This window comes from Haemaphysalis longicornis, unplaced genomic scaffold, assembly GCF_048455015.1.
Source record: "Haemaphysalis longicornis isolate Haplotype H1 unplaced genomic scaffold, Haemaphysalis longicornis Haplotype H1 scaffold_14, whole genome shotgun sequence".
Classification (NCBI taxonomy): Eukaryota; Metazoa; Arthropoda; class Arachnida; order Ixodida; family Ixodidae; genus Haemaphysalis; species Haemaphysalis longicornis.
In genome coordinates, this window is record NW_027526245.1 from 15,982,920 (window position 1) to 16,004,839 (window position 21,920).

A 21,920-nucleotide genomic window follows, 5' to 3' on the forward strand; every position below is an offset into this window, starting at 1 on the left:
ATGTACGCCACGTGACTGGTGGCGAAGGACTGGACCAGTCGGAGGAGGCTTGCTTCCTTCATTCCGTGGTGTCTCGTGGCTACCCTCTTTATGAGACGGGTGGCCGTCCCGAGTTTGGTGATGAGTCGGTCTACTGTGGTGCCGTTGCTCCTGTTGGCCTCCAGGAACATGCCGAGGACCCGGAGCGTCTTGACTTTGGGGATGACGGTGCCGTCTTTCGTGTGAAGAGTGATCTTCGCGGAGTCTTCCGTTGCCTGTTTGCGGTACCTTCCCGATGGAGGGATGATCAGCAGTTCGGATTTTTGCGGCGAACACTTGAGGCCCGTACCATCCAGGTAGTCTTCGATGGCGTTCACTGCTGACTGCAGCGTCTCCTAGATGTGGCCGTCACTGCCCCCGGGGACCCACAGCGTGATGTCGTCCGCGTAGATGGTATAGCGGACTTGTGGGACCTCCGAGAGCAGTCGGTTGGCCACGCCGATCATGACGAGGTTGAAAAGAAGTGGTGATATGACGGAGCCCTGGGGAGTACCGACGCTCCCAAGTGCCCTTTCTGACAGTTGTAAATTTCCCGCATGGATCTTCACAGTTCGTTCAGACAGGAAGTCCCGGATGTAGTTGTACGAACGTCGTCCCATGCCCAGCCTGGAGACCTGCGCCAAGATGGCCGAGTGGCGCACCTTGTCGAAGGCACTCTGGAGGTCGAGGCCCAGCACCACCCTGTTGTCGCGGGTGGGGACGGACGAGTCGAGGATCTCGTGTTGCAGCAACAGCATTGCATCTTGGGTGCTGAGCTTCTCCCTGAACCCTAGCATGGTGTCGGGGTAGAGGCCTTTGGTTTCTAGGTAGCGTTGCCATCTGTTCCTGAGAACGTGCTCAAGGACCTTTCCCACGCACGATGTAAGAGAGATCGGGCGCAGGTTCTCAGTGCTGGGTGGTTTGCCGGGCTTGGGTATCAGGACCGTCCAGGGCGTCTTCCATTGTGGGGGTAGTTTTCCCGCTTGCCAGCATCGGTTGAAGTACTTTGTGAGGGCGGTGACCGCCCCGTCGTTGAGGTTTCGCAGGGCCTTGTTGGGGACCTGGTCCGGGCCGGCAGCAGATTTGCAGTTGAGTTCCTGCAGCACTGCGCGTACCTCCCATTCTTCAATGTCTTGACCGAGGGTCGGGTTAGCCGCGCCTTGGTATTCTTCGTGTTGTTCGGCTGCTGTGCTGGGCAGGTACTTAGCGTTTATCCGCTTGCCCGTTTCTTCCTCTCCCAGCTCTCTGATTGCAGTGAGCATGGTCTGGGACAGTCTGTGCTGTTGGTATCCCCGGGTCGACGTGTCGTCCAGGAGATGTCGAAGGAGTTTCCAGGTTTGACCCTTGTGGAGTTGGCCGTCTGCAGCACTGCATGCCGCGTACCACCTCTGGGTACACAGGTCTTGACTGTACTTCTCGATGGCTCGTCCAAGCTCCGCCACCCGTTTTCGGAGCCTGCGGTTGTGCCGTTGGCGCTTCCACCGACGCTGCATCGACTGTCGCGCTTCTATCATGTGGGCCAGCTTGCTGTCCACTTGCTGTATGTCATCATCAGTGTCCAGCTCTGTGGTCGCTTCGGACGCCGCCTGTTTGATGGCTGAGGTCCATTCGTCGATGTCTGCGATGTCCTGTTGCGTGCCTTCCATGACCGAGCGGAAACGGGCCCAGTCCGTGAGCCTGTGCTTGCGCCTTTGTTCTGCTGTGTGGGGCCTGGCGGTCGGTAGCACCAACTCGAGAATATAGTGGTCGCTGCCAAGGTTATGTCCTGTATTGCTCCACCTGACATCACCCTTGGTCCTGTCTGACACTCGGACGAAGGACAGGTCCGGGTTGGTATCCCTCGTGGTGGATGTGCCGATTCGGGTAGGGGTTGCCGGGTTCGTGTAGAGGATGAAGCCGGCGTTCGTGGCTTCGTCGAGCAGGTCCCGCCCTTTGACTGTTGTGCGACTGTATCCCAGCTCTTTGTGGGGGGCGTTGAAGTCTCCGCAGATAGCAATTGTTTCGCTCGGAGCCGTCCGTGTCGCTTTGTGCAGGAGAGCCTTGAACTTCTGTTGTCTGTGCGTGGGGTTGCTGTAGACGTTCACGAGCAGGAAGGATTCCTGCCGCTTCTTGCCGATTACCACCTCGGTCGCGCAGTGTTCGATGGTGCTACGGCCGAAGAAGTTCTCGTGTTTGATGAAGGTGAGTCCATTTCTCACGAAAGTGCACACGCCCTGCGCCGCTCCCTTACCGCAATCTCGAACGCTTGGGGGGCTGGCGTGTGCATGGTAGCCGGGCAAGGACGGTGCATTTTCTGTGTGGGTTTCTTGAATCATGATGATGTCTGGTGGTTGTTCGATGCTTAGCAGGTGTTGTTGCAGGACCGCCTTCCGGCACCGGAACCCGTTGGCGTTCCAGTGCCAGATCTTCAGGCCTGGGCTTGTTGTTGGTGTGCTGGCCATGTTGGTGGACGCGGTTGGGCGGTGGGGTTGCAGGTGTTTGCCACGTCATCGTCGCGGCCACGCTTGCGGTAGAGAAATTCTTGGAGTGCGTCGAGACGGCGCTCGACGGTGGTAAAGCGGGCGTTTACACGGTGCTCGAAGGCGTCCATCCGTTTCTCGAGTCTGTCGATTCGTTCAGTACAGCGGCGGAGACGCACAGCGAAGCTGATTCCGTTGTTTGCTCGTGGTTCCTGCTCTTCGTTGGGCGATTGTGGGGGTTCGTCTTCCTGCTCCTCCATGTCGATTTCGGGGGAGGGTGATCGTGGAGTCTTCGCCTCGGGTTTCGGTGCTTTCATGCTGGGTTGTGGAGCTTGTGAATTCGACGGTTGGCTTACCGGTTGCGTCGCTGCCTGTTGTGGTTGTTGCTGATGCCGTGGTGCCAGCGACTGGGGGCGGGGAACTCGGCCCTGTTCCCACGTAGGCTGGGTTGATGCTGGCGGCGTCGGACGTTCGCGTTGCTGTTGCGGGTTACTCAGGTGTCTCAGCGCCTCTTCAAGGCGCTGGTCCAGGCGCCTGATTTCTGCCTTGAGGCTGGCGTTTTCTTCTCGTAAGGCTTGCATCGCGTCTTTCGGCTGTGACGATTTATCCCGGCGTTGCTTGGAGTTTATGACGACGTCGCTCCACGTGACTCTTTCGCGGGAGCGGGATTCTTTGGGACCGTTTGCGCTTGCGCGCCGTTTGCTTCTGCTCCTGCTTTCCCGCCTCCTCGATGTCTCTCGATCGGGGTGGGCGGAGCTTGGCCGCGTGCAGCTGCGGCTTTGTCCTCTGCGACCTTGAGGCTCGAGGAGCGGAAAATTGGCGGGATTTCTGCTCGGAACATGCGCTCGCTTTGGTGACGTCGGCTTGGTTCGTTCCCAGCGACGCTTCTTAACCAGGTAAGGCATCTTGAAGCGATTGGTACAGCCAGGCGCTCCGGATGGATGCTGTCCAGCGCACAGTTTACAATGGGGTTTACACCCTTCTGCGTGATATTCGCCCGGATTTGGCTTGCCGCAAGCGAAGCATACTTTCGTCTGCGGCTGTGGGCATACATCTTGGCGGTGGCCTATCTTGCCACATTGTCGGCACACCTGATGATGTTGGCGGTAAAGGCAGCAGCGCACGAGTACGGCGCCATACTTCACTGTTGCAGGTACCTTGTGGCCTTGAAACAGGACGATCACCGCGTTGGAGTCGCCTATTCTGTGGGCGTCAATTGCCGTGGGGTTGCGCGTGTTGACCACGTTAGCCCTAATGTCGTCGGGGGTGTCCGTGGCTGCTATATTGTAAATTACTCCTTTAGCGGTGCCGTGTGGTGCCGCATGGTAAGCATTGACTTCAAATACTTGATCTCCGATGTTAAGCGTGCGTAGTTGAGCGTATCTCATTGCTCGTTGCTCGCTTGGGGTGCTGAGCACTATAATGTTTTGCGCCACGTTAGCGCACACTGTGTCTTGCAGGGTTTCCTCTCGTGATGTGCCTGTTGCAGCCATAATTGCCGTCATGAGTGCCGAAGCTTCCACGCGGCCGGCATTGAGCCCGCCTCGGGGCCGTACAATAACTTTATGCTCGTCTCTGGGAATATTCGCCGGCATGCGGGCGCCCTTCGTCATGCTTGCAGTAACTCTTCGCGCGAATTGCGCCTGGGAAGATCGTGGTTCATGCTTCTTGGCGGTAGATTCACCGTTAGCACGTAGCGGTGGGGTTTCTCGATGCGGCTGCGCGCGTCTCGTGGCGAGAGTCCACCCCGCGGTGTCGCTCGCCTGTAGGTCCTCGCCGGGGACCTCGACGACTGTGCGTCCGTCTCGTTGGCCCAGTTGCAAGTGGAGATTCTGGTGCTCTTCGCTTTCGTGATCGGGCTCGTACTCCGTATCCATCGCTGAGGCCATGTCCCGCGAGGCGGTGACGATGGTGGGGCCGATGGCGTGCGGCCGAGCGCGTGCTTCGGGTGGAGATGCATCGGCGGCACGTGGCGGCGGCGGCGGTGGCGGCGATCGCGCCGTTGCCATGGCAGCAGATTGGAACTCCGTTGTTAGGCTTAGCGGGCGTCGGGCATGACTGCTGCCTTCGGGAGGTCGGTTTGCAGTGTGAAAACGGTCAAATGCGGCAATTGACGCACGAAAATGATCCACGAGACTTGCCGAATAGTGTGAACTGGACGGTTCAGGTCACAGCGTCGATGACCTGGTAGGAAGAGCGTAGATTCTGCAGCTCGGTGTTGTGCCGTCTTTCCAAGCCGAGGACGATGATGATGATCCCCAAGTAGTTGCGAATCCTCGCCCACTTTCCGGCGGCGATTTCACTACGACACACAGGATCTTGTTTCTACGATTGGCGCCGAACGGCTTAAGTCACCGCCAAGGAACATGATTGCACGATTGTATACAGGGGCCTTCATTGATCTTATCGTTTGAATTTGAATTCTAACGTGTAGTTAACGCACTCATAACTACGTTTTAGTGCTAGCCTATATGCATCCCTCCTGCACATATTACTTCACTGCAGCGCGAAATTTGAAACTTTATGACATTTGTTGCATTGCTTCAGTTGAAAAAGTGTCTGTGATTGGAATGGAGCTGTGCGAAGCTGTCTTCAAACAGGCCCTTTAAGGTTGTTAATTATGATTTTATTTGTGCCAGGTGAAGTTGTAAACTGGGCGAAAATCCGCAGACCGCGCGGTACGAATCTCTGCCCGTGATAGGGGACGTACACCCGGCGGCAAAATAAGCCGGGACACGCGAGTGCGGGGCAAAATGCATCGCCGCGACATCTGGCGTTGCACTTCTGGTGTCGAGACACTGACGTGTGCGTGCGCGTCCAATCCATGTGCACCAACCCTGTCTTTTTTTTTCGCTTAAAACGGCAAAGGCACTTGGGGCAACTTCTGATGCTCAACACGTCTCTGCGGCACACGCTCGGCGGTGGCGGCAGACGGCGTGGGTGAAGCCTGCTTTGCTCTGACTGCCTGGCTCCGCTTATCAAAGGACGCATTGCAACGAGATGTCGATCGCTTTATTTGAAAGGCAATATGCTTTGCTTCGCTGTCTCAACGCGAAACATTTTGTCTGTGTCTGTGCAAATCAATTGAACGTGTATTGCAACCTATTACTATTTTTGTTCTTTTAGTCAAATGCACGAACACGCCGATCTCTGCTCGCGTTTTTCCCCCTCAATGCCTGCTTTAGAAATTGTGCAAGGTGTCACCTCATTGCACCTTATTCGAATGATCTATTTCTAGCCCTACTTTTTTTCTGTGTTGGTGTTCTTATTTTCATTTACCAACCAACTGCATGTTTTGGGCAAAAAATACAAATATGCGACGCGATATACGCGTCGCAAGGTAGTCACCGAGACGGGCAAGACATGTTACCTGTTGTATCGGGTCAAAGCGAGCAACGCACACTTCATCGCCGAAGCGTGTGCGAGCGAGGCATGTTTGCTAAGCAAGTGACTCCTATGGCCGAATGCTGAATCTGATCAGCTTGGCTGCTCGAAGTTCAAGAAAAGACAGGGAAGCAAGTGTGGTTGGACCCGCAGGCGCACATGGATGTCTCGACACCAAAATGCAACGTCAGATGGCGCGACCATGCATTTTGCCACACGCTCGCGTGCCCCGGCTTATTGTGCGGCCGGGTACATTGCACGTACGGGAACCTTGTTCGGGCATTGCATTAAACGGCCATAGTTTCATGCAGTTACTTGCTTTATTTCAACGAAGGGAGAATGAGTGTGACATCCGCAATAATATAACGTAGGCCGTAAGAATTACATTTTTTATTTAGTTGTTCTTGTCCAAAATGCAAAATAAAATGTTTTCATTCCCGTACAGTAGCTGCCAGTTTAAGGCCAATGGAGCTCATTCTGTGCAGTATACATAGAATCTATGCACTTGCATTATGTACAGCGCAGGTCTTATCTCTAAAAAATGTGAGGCTATGAATTATGCATACAGGAAGCGTTATATCCCTAGCAGTAATTTCAACAAATATCACCTCTGAACACACAGACATTACGTGAACAGCGCCGCTAAGTGCGAAAATTACACGAACATGGCAGGATTAGCCCACACGCAAAGCGGAATAATTCAGGCATTGGTATTTGTTAAGTTATGCCAGTTTGAATTTGCGCTTCTGTTTTAGTCTGAACGCAGTCTATTTCGTAGGTTTTATCAGGACTCCATGAGAAGCTTTTGCTTTGTAACATAATAAATCTGGTTGACATTTCGGCACGGCCCAAATGTAGTCTGCTGTAATGAGCTTGGTGTTCTCAAATAGTTGCATTACTACCTGCCAAGTTTTGAATGCTTCGTGCATAAATGCCCTATAGTCTGCCTGGAGGCGTGTACTACCAGTAACGTTTCTGGAGCAGATACCCCTTTAGTTACCACTCCCAGATGAGGTAGTCACTGCAAAGTTCACCATTCGAGGCCGTATCGAACTTTATATTTAGCAAGAAAAAATAATAACGCAAAGATGGCGATGTCTGACTCTTGCCTCTTGCAGTTAGGCATGCTCTGTGCAAGCTGAGCAAAATATTGCTGCGTTTTGAAATTTCCCGTGATATCTGAGTTATAGCGCGGTCCTGCTATTTTGGTCTCAAACTGTAATGAAAGGACACACCTTTTTAGCTGACGTGTGCGCTACCATATTTCAGCCGAGTACACACTGCCAGTTTTAAAGCTATACAATAAAAAAGTATTTGTAGTCCATAAGCATGCGCGGTTTGGAATTTATAGGGCGCGAAGGAGTATTGTATTTTCGTTGGAGACACGGGAAATAGAAATTATGTTGGGAATCTCCTTGGTCCACCGGAAAACGGAGGATTGGGCAGCTGTGCAGAGGCAGCATGACTTTCGGGCACGGAGCATGAATATACAGGAGACGAAACGTCCCGTTGCGACAAGCGCGGGCGAGCGGTCACATTGAAAACCAAGGCGGCCTGCCAAGCTTCGTATCTGCGACGGCGAAGGAGAGGGTAGCGGCACCTGCTGGACGAGTGCCGCACTTATTCCGCGGCTGAGCAGTGAAAGGCCGATTGCGGCGGTCGCGCAGTTGCTTCACCTGCGGCAGATGCCGCTAGCTTAAAGGGGCACTGACACAAAATTTTGAAGGCGAGATAACTTCGGAGATAGATTGGTGGGAACACATATACATCATCTGCAAAATATCAGTGGCGAATACAGCCTAGAACATATTTAAAATCAATTTTGAAGTGTGCGAAACACAACCGAGCAGCCAGCGGAGGACCACGCGCAATTGTAAATAAACAACATCCCTACACGTACGAGTTTGTGTTTGCCGCTTCCCCACTACCGGCGTTTTACGCCGGCTCGCCGCTCCAATCGGAGGGCCGGAGGGCGGAGCTTCTGCTCTCGAGAACGAACGACCCGATCGTTGGCGGCGGAGGCGCCGTGATTTCGTCAGCTAATCGGGCAGCTGGCCGCGACAAAAGTTCTACAGCGATTCCAGGCACTCTGTTTCTATTACTGTTTATTACCATTGGATGCGAAAACGCGCCGGAGGCACGAAAAGCTCACTGAGCTAGCCGCACGGTCGCTGTGCAGGCGGCGGCCACGGCCGCGAAGTGGCCTAGGCCGGCGCAGGTAGCTCGAGTGATAGCTTGTTACCGCTGCACGAAATTGTCCCCAAGTCCCGACCATGGTGGCGCACATGAGAAAGGAGTTAATGATGCGATGGCGGGTTGCATTAAAAATTGTCATCTGCACCGCTTACGAGAGCGGCACTCGAACATCCGCCGCAGTGCTGAGCCGAACACATCTGTAGGCAGACCTGTAGGCAGACCGGCCGGCTGCTCCCAGCGCGCGTCTTGCAACCCACCGTCTCGAGCGTCGCGCGTCGTTCTTTAGCCGCGGTAGCATTGGCACTCGCAGCGCCTGCGTCACATTCACTGTCGCTTTTTAATTAAGCGCCTCACGAGATCAGTACGTGGGGATTCGTCGATGCGGATACGTCGATGCGGATTCGACAGTGCTACGGTGGCTCTGCTCTCTGATATCCCTCCGACGGTCACGTGGTCAGCTTTGTTCACACAAAATCCACAAAATCCATCGTTTCCCGGCACTCGCTGAAACCGAAACTGCGACTGGCCGCATTGAAAATGCCTCTAATTAAACAACCGTCGCACGCTGAAGCAAATGAAGTTTCTACAGGTTATAAGTAGGTCACTAGCTACTTATCGCAACAAAAAAAAACAAGATGCAAAGTTTTTGTGTCAGTGCCCCTTTAACGTATGACCAGCGCTTCTGACATTATCTGGCCGCGCTAGGAAGCCTAGTGTCGCCTCGTGAATTCCGGCATGGTGCGATGCCCGAAACAAGCCAGCATTTTGTTTCCCAGAGTACACCAAGAAAACATGCGTATTGGCATTGCCCCGCATACAGAAAGACCAAAGACTACCATGCTTCAGCATGAAGCGGACAGTAATAACACAATTAAACAATTTCCTTGGTTGACAGCGACCGCGATGTTCAAACTGAAGCATGGTTTGAGGCTACGGCAGGATATATTGTCCAAAAATTGTAAATTTGTCTACCGTGATAATTACTCGTTCATTTCGGTTACATAAAAAATGCTGACGATTGCTAAAAATGTCCTTCATGCAACATTTTACGATGTATACGTAGCAGTTGTGGATTCAGGAAAAATCACATCAGAGGGCGGAGGTGTGTGGTGTTCTTGAAAGGGCCTGTAGTCTGTAGCCCGTTTATTTAAGTAGAAAATTTTGTTGTCATGCGCGACCGATTGATCCTTGAAAGAACGATACTCCTGCGCCCACGGAACTTCAAGGAAGGCCAGGCATAGTTAAAGAAAAATTCTACCAGAAAGGCACGTTCGTTTTTTTGCCACCAGTACGAAGGTTCTTGACTTGCGCTGCGCACGCTGCTATGGTTTTAAAATGGGGTGTAGCAGTGGAGGCACGCATCGATATGAAACGCGGTAACAAAAGTCCCGATAACGGGCACACCATGCGACAGCGGCTACCTCACATGGAGTTTCGTCCTAGTAAAAGCAAACTATTAAAACTGTAGCCAGAACAAATATATTTTGCACTCTTCATGTACTGATACTAAAGCTGTCCCGATACACTCTCAGTAACAATATCCAACAATATCCGATAAAATATTTAGGCATTTACAGGAGTTAAATGTACGTTTTCCGGCATTAACGACCAATTCAACGACCATGGGTGCTTTCAACGGCCAATTCAAACGCAAATACTGCATTCGAAATAACACGCAGATACACATTTTTTAGCTCGCAGACACAAGGTACTGTGGCATCGTCTAAATATTAGGAAGTGCTTATTTAAATAACAAAGAATGCATAAATGATCTGCACCGCACAAGTAACGTACAATGCATCATGGATGGTACAATGCAACCTCCATCGCCCAAAGACATCAGTGATCATGCAAGGATTAATCACTGGAAAAAATTGACTCACAATTCGAGGCCTCTTTTGGGTGTTGGCACTTGGACCATGAGCTTCTCAAAACCAGGGGCGCTTCTATCCTCGCGGCATATTGCCGTTGTGTTTCAGGCCCCTGAATATACAGTGCTCTGGGCAGCTGCCGTGCAGGCAAAAAGCGGCTGTGGACGCAATGGAGGGGCTTTAGTTGTGATCGAGGCCGAATATGGCTATCTGATCGTTGTTACTGTAGCGACGCCGTCTGCCTGTGGCAGGGCTGGTGACCGTCGTGCCTTCACGCCTAGGATAAATGCTGGGACTGGCTCGGGGAGCCGCAGCGCCCCTTTTTTGTCGACCCGCTGTTATCCAGTTTCCTAGGTTAGGGGAGAATACGGCCCAACAAATCTGCCTAATCGCGGGGGTGAAATTGACTGTCGCAACATCACCGTCGGAAGGAGATACTCAGTGCTCGCAATGTGGGCCCACTACAACAAAACCCTCCCGGGCTCGACAGAAACTTGAAAAAGAAAGATTGAAGGGCTGACGCGAGGAAGGCAGGCATACCTTGCTGTGTGTCTCATTCGCAAAGGCCCCTAGTCCACGCACGACATTCATCCAGCTAAACTGCACGTTTCACGTATTACGTAGCACCATCGCATTCTTCAGTTACCTTGCAGGAGTCTTTAATGAGTGCCCACGGCCGCTTGATCTCCCCATTTGTGAGAGATGGAGCGGCCGCGGTCAGCCACCGCCACTTGCGTTGTTCTGCTTAACATATTGATTGATGTTTGTAGGGGTTTAACGCGCCGACGCAACGCAGGCGATGCGGCGCGCCGTAGTGGAGGGCTCCGGATTAATTTTGACCACCTGGGGATCTTTAACGTGCGCCGAAATGTCGTACACACGGGCGTTTTTGCTTTTAGCCTCCATCAGAAAAGCGGCCGCCGCGGCCGGGAATCGAACCCACGACCTCGTGCTCAGCAGCGCAACCTGCTTAACATACAAAGATAGCCTGTTCCCTTTCGGGCCTGCATCGTACCAGCCTTCACCCATCAATGGCTGGCGTTCCCGCTTTTCTTCCGCCGCGAGTTACTTCAGACCACTCCTTGCTTTCCCGCCCATACTGTGACAAGTCAATCTCCTCTGCTGAGAACGACTTAAGCGCGTACTACATGGAGCGATTCCGCCTGCGAATTCGCTGATGCGGCGCCGCTCGTGCGGGAAAACCACCTTTTTTCGTTGCTGCGGCAAAGTGCCAAACATTTGAAGCGGTCGAGCAAACGCCGCTCGTTGTTGTTTCACGTCTTTATTTCACTTAAATTGCCCCTGGGGGGCTGCTATAAAATGGAAAAAAAAGAAAAGAAAAACCCTTAAGGGGATCAAAAATGAAGAAGCGAGGTCCTGGGCAGTTGCGGATCTGGGGCGCACGGCGCCATTGTCCATTGCGGAGGTCTTCCGGCGTGCCCCTCAGGCGGTATGCCCGAGGGCGAGGAGCCTGGCGCCAGCGGGTGGAGCAGCTGGATCCAGAAGGAACTCGTCCAATGCCCGCCAGAGCTCGACGGCGGTCGCAATTGGGGTAGATGAGTCCGGGCAGGCCCAAGCTCGCAGGGAGGTCGGGCGTACCTCGGGCCGCAGAGTGGCCAGGGCTCGAGTCCGGGGCAGCGAATAGAGCGGACAGGCCTAAAGCAGATGCTCCAGGTCCGCTCGAACTAGGCACGTACACACGAGCCCAAGCGGTGACGGGATGAACCAGCGTTTTGGGGTCTACGGAAACGCTGCAGTAGAAATGGGGTTAAGAGAGTGCCAGACTGGACTTTGCGGATAGTGACTTGCTGCCGACGACTGAAGACATGGTCAGGAAGAGGAGGGATGCCCAAAAGGTTGTGGGCGCTCGTTAAGTATTCCCGGCGATACTTCTTAGCTTGAACGATGGCTTCTCTTGGGTCGTAACTTGTTGGTGGCGTCTCTGTTTCGTGCTCGATGTCGTCCTCCGAACTAGGGCGTCCCGATTGCGCGGATTGGAGTAGAGCGCGCGCTAGTCGGTTTGCCCTTTCGTTAGCCGGTATGCCCGAGTGGCCAGGTATCCAGTGAACTGTGAAGTCGTGGCTCAAGGTGCGGCGCCCGCTGATGTACTGACGAAGGTGTCTGACTACAGTGGACGTGTGCCGAGCGTCGTCACAGGCCCTGTACGCTTCCTGTGAGTCCGTAAAGACATGATAGATGTGCTTCAGACTACGGTCTTCTGAACTGCGCTGAAAGCTCAGGTGCTTGATTAAATCCAATATGGCGTGAAGTTCTGCCCCGGTGCTGTGTCCCGGTTCTTTTGTGATGTGAAGTTTGCGTCCTTGTGATGTGCCGTCCTCATTAACCCACGCTGTGGCGAAGTTGGGAAGGTGCATGATACATGCCGCATCGGTATAGAAGACGTGACTTTTTTCGCCTCCGGGGGAGTGGTCTTTTAGACAACGAAGCCATTTCCCGTGACGGTTTGCGTATGCCCGTCTTCTGGTTGCTTGATAATTACCCATGTTCCGCGGTAACGGCTTGGCATCTGTCAGGGAAATGCATTCCCATGGCGGTGACTGTTGAGGTAATGGGGGAAGTACGCTGACGTTGTGTCCAAGTCTCGCCAGTGTGTCCCTCCCCGCTGATGTCGACTGCAACCGTGCGACCTGCGTGTGCATTTGTACCTCGATGAGATCCGAAACAGTATTTATCATGCTGTAGCTGTTGAGAGCATCTATGGGAGTGTATCTCGGAAGGCCGGTTGCAATCCTGCGAGCTTCGTTGTTGAGGTGCTCTAGGGTCAGTAGTTGCGTTTTCGTTAGGGAGTGATACGGTGCCCCGTACAGTATTCGCGAGTGGATGAACGCTTGGATGAAGTGGCGCAGTTCTCGTTATTTTACTCCCCGCGCTCGATTTGTGATCCGGCGGAAGATGTGCGTGACCTGCTTTATTGTTCTCATTATGCGTGCGTGCAACGTGTTGGATGTGCATGCCTCGTCCAAAAACATTAACGCCGCTCGTGCGGCGTGTGCGGCGTAGAGGGGCCGGACCTGCGGCCAATAGGAGCACAGCTCGGCACCACTTCCACGCTTGGAAACCAGATGGCGTTGCTTGTATGAGCGCGACAAAAGCGCGGGCACACCAAAACGTTTGTCTTCTCTGCTGTGTGTGCTATATTGATAAAGAATTGGCGATTCTTATATAAAACCGCAAATAAACTTATATTTACCGCAAACCAGGCAGAAACAACTTGCCAAGAGAGTAAAATAACACCACCCTTGATAAAATCACAACAACCTTTGCTGGTGGCAAACTTAATTCAGTCTGCAAACAAGGCGCATCTGAAATGCGAAAATCGCGGCGTTCGCAGGCCCCATGTAGACGACAATTCCAGGCATTGCGAACTTCGCAAGTGCGAATGTTCGTTCCAGCGGATTCGCAGGCGAAATTTGCTCCATGTAGAACGGGTTTTAGCCGGCCAATTATTCTCTGTGTTGCCACATGTCTCGCACAAAGGGACACAACGCCTGCCTTTGGGGTCCCGTGCGCTGAGCTTACCCGAAGGCACCGTCGCTTTTGGAGCTGCACCCCTCCGCAATCATCCCTCGGCGGGTCGCACCCCTCAGGCGCGTTGTTTTGTCACGGCCGGACTCGACTCCCTAGTCGAGTCCCGGCGTGGTTTTGTGTAAACACCTACGCGCAGGGCTGACATTGAGTCGTGAATGTTTCTATTAGTGGCCCTTTCGAAGGATGTGCAGCTTTGTTCACAGGCGACGTACCAGGCAGCAGGGCGAAGGCCGGAAAAATTTTGGGAGGGCTGAAGCCCGATCAGCGCCCACCCCCTCCCCTAGCTACGTCACTGAGTTGTATATGGCCAGGATTCCATGGTCTTGCCCCGGCAACAACTGTTCGTGTTCAGCGTATAGAAAAATTCATATATTCAAAAAAATGGTTCCCGGTCCTCCTCATTTTACTATAAGACGGGTAATATTGAATGGCGAGAAATCTCCTCTAAACAATGCATTTGTGTTTAGAGAAGAAGCTGGATCCGGGGGGTCTCTTTGTGAAAGCCTCTTTTTTCTTGCTGCTTCTAAACGTGCATCGCGAAAACGTGTCACTGAATGCAGAAAATAGTATTCCTAGCACTTTTATTCGTTTCCACACGAATAGGAATTCTATGTATCTTGTGCGATTGTGTAGATATGCACAATTCCTCGATACCAAGTATACAACACAGATACCAAGTATACAACAAACTGGTTGCCTGTTACATTTTTTGTACATAATTCTTTTATTGTAAATTGGACACGCGGTACATTGCTGAGTAATCACGCTGCTTTTATCTGGATTTATGATGCGTGCCTTGGTTTATGTATTCCTAAATGTGAACAAATACTGTTCGTAGTTGCTTTTAAGCCTGACGTACGTCGTATTACTCCGTTTTTATGACATGCTTTTCAAAATACCTCCTGCTGCTTCGTGTAGCGTAGGAATATTCTATGTACCATCATGGACAAAGAAATGCGAACGCGTCGATGTGATGGGGAACTCACAAAAATGCAGTTTTTTCTAAGCGAGTGAAATTGTGCTATAACTTCATAACAGCAGCAGTGTTTGTAAACGTAACTGTCCAAATATAGCCCAAGCTCGTCATTATGTAGTCTCCGCGAACTGAATTCCTCCATTTTGCGTATTCCGGTTCATTATTTCGTGTTCTCATTGGATTTGTCCATGACTGTACCATTACTTCTTTTTGTTGTACAGTGTTTGCCCCTGTTTGGTTCTACTTCGCGGTGTCCGGAGCTAGGTCAAGTTGCTATAGTGCAGTTTTTTCCCGTCATCATTTTGTCACTTTGTGTACTGTTTTGCTGAAAAATAACCAGATTGAAGTGAATTCAAGCTTGCCTTTTGTAAGCTCTCACTTGGAGTTGCACAGCTCAAGTTCTTTTCCGGACCACGAGCGGCGTCTCCCTCCCCCCGACATTGCGCTATGCCGCACGCTCTTCGGCGGCCACCTGTGCGCCGCAGTGGAGACTGCGCTCTGCTTGGCGTAGCCGCGCTACAACAAAACGCCACTGTCTCTGCCCACCAGTCGTGTGTGTCCTTGGTGTGGAACGTAGAAATCGGGCTACTGCCTTTAAAAGTCAGTGGAAAATCCTACAGCCAAACCCGAAAAGAGCTCATCCAACAAAACCGCCACCTTGCCTGGAATGCTCTCTGCACTGGGTGGAAGGCCTCTGAATGTATTTCTGAGAGTTCAAACTTGGATTCTTTCGTGGGCAGTGGCACACTTCTAATTTATATTTCAGGCAAAGCAGGCATTCGAGTCCACCATGGTCTCCTGCCTGAAAGAAGTGAAAGGTGACACGCAGGACGTGAACCAGCTGAAGCAGGCGGTCTGCGGAACGCCAGTGCTCAGGAAAAAGGTGGGTGCTTTTGAGAAAGAAAGATCGCGTACTGGACAGAAAGATGAAGAATATGGGGTATTGTTTAGTCAGTATGGGGATTACCGCAGTACATTTGATGGAACAACTTAAAACTTCGGGTGAGTTGGTGATTCACGTTGAACTATAGCGCAAGCGAAAATACTCAGGTGAAAGTAAGAGGACCAACAAAACGCTGACTTAAAACACGAGCTCAATTTTCTCTGGCAACGCACAATATCAGCAAAGCCGAAGAAAAAAAAACATGAAATACGGACAAGAAAAACAGATACCAAGTATACAACAAACTGTTAAGGGTACGTGCTTTATTAAGATAGTCCAGCTGTTTCATCACTCTGGTTTATTTTGCACGTTTCCGGAGAAAATAAAGCTCAGTTTTAATTCGGCGCTTCCTCCCTCCTCTTGCTTCACAATGTGTCTTTTCACTGGCGCTGTCATTGAACAGGTTGTACAACGAAGAACACAGAAAAGGGGCCCACGTATGCATTTGAATTTTTGCGGACAGAACAAAGAATCGATTAAGCTGAAGCAACTGAACACACCGATCTGGCGCAAAGACAACCATGGAGTAACCGCACAAACGTTTCCGGTGATAGCCTAAAAAAAGACAGGAATAAAACAGGCATAACGGCTATAGAAACCTTAGGCCCAATATCATACCTTGTGGCACAAGCACTTCAATCAATCAATCAATCAATCAATCAATCAATCAATCAATCAATCAATCCATCAATCAATCAATCAATCAATCAATCAATCAATGAATCAATCAATCGATCGATCGATCGGATCGATCAGTTATATTTTCGCTCCAAATTTATACCTATTTTGGCAATGGTGATCAAACTTAGCATTCGCGCGATGTCGGTGTGCCACGACGTTGACATGCAACCTTCTTTCATATAGATGTATGTTGCGGCGTTTGCAATACACATGATCTCCAGGACGAGTTAACTGGAGTTAGAAGAAAGGCCTCAAACATTTCTGTTGTGGGAGTCATACGCGTCAGTATCCTCGCTTTGAACTAAGATGAGTTGCTTGCCTTCTACCTGACAGTTCCTGGAGTGCTTCAAAAACGACCTAGCCGGGGCACTGGTTGTGAGTTGCGATTGCCTTCATCTGTTTCGTCTCATATTTATGATTCTTCAATATTGCCTTATGCGTAAACTACTTTGTTTACTATGCCGTTTTCAGGAGAACACCATTTTCAACCACCAAATCCGCTCGAAAGGTCGTGAAATTTTGGTAAGGTTTTTTTCTTTCTGCGGAACGTTTGGTAAATAGCAATTGTAACACGCACTTCCCACTTAAGCCACATACCTCGGCTATAAAGGCTCGTAAGGAGTTGGTTACGCGAAGACTACTGCGGAAAATACAAATACAGACAGGATGTTTTTGTTGTTCCTTCGATCACGTCATTCCATATTATTTGCAAAATTAAATTTAAAGCTTGTAGAATAAAAGTCAACAAAGAGCTTCGGCAGGCACCAGATTCGTACTAGCATAACATGTTCGAAGCATGTCACAGCAACTCAAAAAACCTATGGGAAAAAATTAACAATTTGGCCATCCACCCCAAGCGTTCTTCTGCTTCTGAAGAGATAATTAGTGATGGCCGAAGTATTGTAGGGACGGAAATGTCTGATGCCATTATTGATTATGTCATTGACAGAGAAGAGCAAAGTGATATGCCAATCGCCGAGAACATGACGTGTGATTTTCATTTCACTTTTCTAATCCGCATTCCATGTGCATGGCTCCGGTTACGTGTCCCGAGGTTGTTTCCGCTTTCCTAACGATGAACAACTGCAGCTCCCGCGGTGCAGATAACTCAGAGATAAGGCCGGTAAAACACATCATTGAAACTTTAGCTCCCGTACTCACATGCATCTTTAATCTGTGCTTTGAATCGGGCGTATTTCCTTCTAGATTGCCTTGTTTAAGAAAGGGGACTGCAAATGCCCGTCCAATTAAAGGCCAGGTTCAGTCCTCTCGGTAATTTAAAGTGTCTTGAAGAGCTATTACAACTTCGAATGAATTGTTCCGAATGAATTGTACCCAAATCAACAGATGTAGCTCTTCTAAACTTTAAAGAATACATTTTGCAATGCTTATAAGCAAAGAAAGTTGTACTGGGTGTCTTCATTGACCTTTCGCAGGCCTTTGACACCATTAACCATAGTCGACTTCTATTTAGATCAGAAAAATACGGTTTTAGTAGTTCAGTTCGAAGCCTTCCTGCATGATACCTCGCTTATAGCATGCAGTATGTTTGCATTAGAAATGACCATTCATCATCAGTTAAACAAATTCTTACAGGCGTGCCACAAGTTAGTATTTTAGGGCCACTTTTGCTTAATTTGTATATTAATGATATTGTAAATCTTGGTACGAATTCGAACTGTATATTATATGCATATGATGTAACTTTATTGCTTCCCGGTATTTCTATTGAGGATGCCACTAAAGAAGCCGACATCACACTAAAAATGCAACATTGGTCTAAAATTAACAAGCTAAAACTAAACGCGAAAAAATCAAAGGCGGTTTTCTTTCGACCGCGAAACAAAGCAGATGTTATTCCTACTCATGTATGGTTAGGTCGTGACCCCATAGAAAATGTGCAAAAATTAAAGTGTTTCGTTATATCTTCAATAGCCGCTTAATACACGCTTAACTCTCCGACAGTGGCTAAGGCATTGCGCTTTTGAGCACGTGGTCGCGGGTTCGATTCCCGGCCGCGGCGGCCGCTTTTTTAAGGGAGGCGAAAAGCAAAATGCCCGTGTGTACGAGATGTCGGCGCACGTTAAAGATCCCCAGGTGGTCAAAATTAATCCGGAGCCCTCCACTACGGCGCGCCTCATCGCCTGCGTCGGTGCGTTAAACCCCACAATCAATCAACTGTCGCATCTATGAAGGCTACCTATGGCTACATCTATGAAGGCTATCATCAGCCGGCACCGTTACTTACTACCAATTAAAGTTAACTGCCTGTTATATATAATTCCTTATTGATGTCTCATCTGAACTATGAACAACCACGGTAAATAAGCACAATTTTTTTGTTTTGCAGAAAAGAGCGCTCCGCTTAATTCACAATCTTGGTTATACGGCGCACACGGCTCACTTATTTGAAATGCACAAGATTACAAAGACATTTGACATGTACCCCCTGAGGCTGATCCACGCGTACACAAAAGAGACAAAAAAGGGGTACGATAATTAAAAAACCTGCCGGCCTATGTGTTAATGAACCTGCTTATGCCATCCGAAACCCGGAACACTGGCACGTGCCTCCTCATTGTACGGGTTACTGTTTGCACAGCGTGTCGAACATCTGCCGCACCTTTTAAAGAAATTCCATGGCGAAAATGTTGACCAGAAATAAAAGTTTCCTAGGAGAACTTAGAATACATGCCCATGTTACTACTTATCATTTGGTATCTTTTTCTCCTCGTATTCGCCGTTTTTGCATGCACGCATTCTTGTTTTTTGTTGTTGTTATACTGTACAAGTTGTAAGTGTTGCACTTTAAATCATGCCGTGACAGAATGGGCCTGACACAGGCAGCTCAGTAGAAAGATAAGTGTGTCTATGGTCGTTTCTTTGTTCTTCCGTATTCGCGACCTTTAGTATCGACAAAGCCTGTCAAGCCAACTTTGTTTTCTGCGCATATTTTTGTACCGCTCCCCCCTTTTCTTTCGTTTTTTTTCGATTTGCAATGTACGGCGGCGATGGCATGGAAACTATACTTTTGTATGTGTGTGTGTAGCAAACCTGCTACAGTTGCCAGCAACTAGATGTCCTGTTCAATTGCCCACTGCTGCGTTGTACAGGTGCCGTCAGAAGTAATTGGAGCACGGCAGCTGTGTCCGAACCGCACTGGAGCGCCGTGTAGCTGCACAGGCGGCAAACGAAGGAACGAGAACACACATGCGCGCCTGGCGACGGCGATAGCCCACCTATACATCTCAAAGCACTTGTTTTAACCTGAATTTGGACTTCTTCACAACATACTGGTCTCAGTGATTGCGCTGATAGCATACACACCTAAAAATATTTGAAGAGAAAGAAAAGCTGTCACTGCAGATCCCTTATGAGAGCGCCGATTTTCCGGCAGCTCGCGTGGACTGGAAGTATGCCAAAAACGTTGTCAGATGTGCCCCTGCTATCACCATCATCGTCGAGACAAGTTTGCTGTGAAGATTGCTCGAAGCCTAGTTAAAATTAGTGGTTGGAGACGCATAAGTGGACACGCGTGTGCGTGTCCTCGTCCTTTCGTTTGCCGCCGGTGCAGCTAGCTATACGGCGCTGCTATGCGGTTTGGCCACAGCTCTTGTGCTCCAGTTACTTCTGGCGGCACCTGTACTCAATGGGCTCGTGGACCTGTCAAGCTGCTGTAGCAGCTTTTTGTCTTATCACGTAATCAATGTATAAACCAGCGAACAAACTTATCTTTATCTCTATCTTATCTTATCTTGTAGGGATTGATTGATCGATTGATTGATCGTAGGGTTTAACGCGCCGACGCAACGCAGGCGATGAGTCGCACCGTAGTGGAGGGCTCCGAATTAATTTTGACCACCTGGGGATCTTTATCGTGCGGCGAAATCTCGTACACATGGGCGTTTTTGCTTTTCGCCTCCATCAGAAATCTCTGGTAGGGAAACCATTCACACAAAAATATATATTGGTACCAATTAGGACGTATTAGGTCCTGCCTAATAAGGCTTATTCTTCGGAGCCTGTAATGAATCGCTGTCAGTATGATGATTAGACTCTATATTTGTTGATGGACGGAGGCATTCTTCACAAGCTTAACCACTCTTATCACGCGTCGCACAAAATCATTCCTTGCCCCACTTTCTTGTTTCGTGCTTTCGTCGAGTTAGCTGTCTTCCCCTACTTGAAACCATCGCCTCGGTAGCCCATGATGCATCACCGGTTATGGACACTACAGTGCTAACTCAACTCCAATTCTTTCTCTTGATTTGAGCGACGATGTTGCTCATCACGGATTCTTTGTTAGTAAAATACGCTGGTTCTTCTGTCAGCGTTCCTTTTATGATCCTTACTACCATGGCACCGTACATTTCCTTCTAGGACTGTGTTAATTACCAAGCTTCGGCGCTGTAATCTATTTACTTCTGGCGTGTGTATTGCTATTGTGTGTGTATTGCGTGTGTATTCTATTCTGGATTGTGTATTGCTAATGTTTACCGGATGTATCATAGCTAATAACAATTCATTCTACAAAAATAAGTACACAACACTTACGAAGCTCCCCTTGTCGTCGTAGCTCGCTCTCACAATGAGAAGCGACTGGCGAAATCCGGCGGCGCAGCGAGATAACGGACTTAAGTAGAGCCCGCGACAGAGGCCTCAAAAAACAAGAGGTATATATAGCCGGAGCCTTTCGAAACTCCTGAACCGCTCGCGCTTGTCGTACATCTCTCCGTTGTTTAGCGCAAAGAGAACTGCAGGTATATTTAATAGAATGCTTTGTGGGGCGTGTTGGTTCATGGCTTCAAAAAATTAAATCGAGCGCGAAGGACGAGGACACAGAAACACAGTAGACGGGACGAGCGCTCACTACCAACAATTTTATTTCGAACCCTGCTCTGCATATATATAAAAGGTCAACACAACAGAGGCGCGCCTGCGCACAGACCAGCTGAAGCGCCAGCCACATGCGCGCTACCGATGGCGACATAAAAGGTGGAACTCGCCCTCCCGCAAACACACCGACGTCGTACTGACACAATCTGTGCCCCTATTTGTGATAACGTAGGCCTCCAGAAGTTCGCGTGCCACCCTGTGTCTGCTGCGTCCCAGCACCTTCAACTCATGGAACAACGGCACGCATTTGCATTTTGCGCAGTGCGCAGGAAGATTCGCACCGCCATAACTTGTGAGCGATAGTTCATGTTCACGGGCCCGGTCTTTGATACGCCGGCCGGTTTGTCCTATATAGGACTTGCCGCAGTCCAGTGGCGACTCATAAACAACAGACATTGCGCAGTCCACATAGCGCCTGGCGTGCTTCTTACCGCAAGCCGGCCCTTTTCTTGCATCCCCAGGGATGCGCGCACACAACTTTGACAGCTTCCGCGGCGCTGAAAAAACGACAGAGACATTGTGCCTGCTCGCCACCTTCTTAAGGTTATGTGTCACATTGTGGCTATATGGTATCACCTCGGGCTTGTCGGTGCTGTTTTGCCTTTATTTTTCTTTTTCCCTCAGCCTGCTTTTTATTTTCTGCAGCAGGGATTCCGCAGTCACCACCAGAATGGTATTGGATACCCTGACGACGCAACCTCTCAGTCTGTTGGTGAAAACTGGTGGGGGCCGTATGTTCGCAAGACTTTTGGAGGGCGGATTCTAGACAGAGCGTAGCAATTGCTTGTTTTACCGTCTTTGAGTGGGCCGAATTGAATGGCAGCACTGGGTTGCGGGAGCGTGGGTTGTACGCCCAGCATACATGGGTTTGCAGAAGAGAAAGCTTAAGATCTAGAAACTGCAAGTTCCCCTCGGCAGGCAGCTCATGTGTGAAAGCCGAGCCTTGT

At 50.1% G+C, this 21,920-nt stretch overlaps 1 protein-coding gene across 4 annotated transcripts in view; it reads left to right on the plus strand.

Annotated features, from left to right (window-relative positions):
• LOC144165165 (uncharacterized) overlaps nt 1–21,920 on the plus strand; it is a 380,643-nt gene that overhangs the window by 346,409 nt on the left and 12,314 nt on the right. Inside the window, exons 6-9 of one of the 4 annotated variants that reach the window (XM_077695269.1) lie at nt 15,220–15,336; nt 16,411–16,452; nt 16,549–16,599; nt 18,428–18,747. In XM_077695269.1, coding sequence (XP_077551395.1) covers nt 15,220–15,336; nt 16,411–16,452; nt 16,549–16,599; nt 18,428–18,580 — 363 coding nt within the window. In that variant the 3' untranslated portion in view covers nt 18,581–18,747. Of the gene's footprint in view, nt 1–15,219; nt 15,337–16,410; nt 16,453–16,548; nt 16,600–18,427; nt 18,748–21,920 lie in introns of those variants that run through there. The other 3 variants (XM_077695271.1, XM_077695272.1, XM_077695273.1) reach the window with 3 other exon arrangements.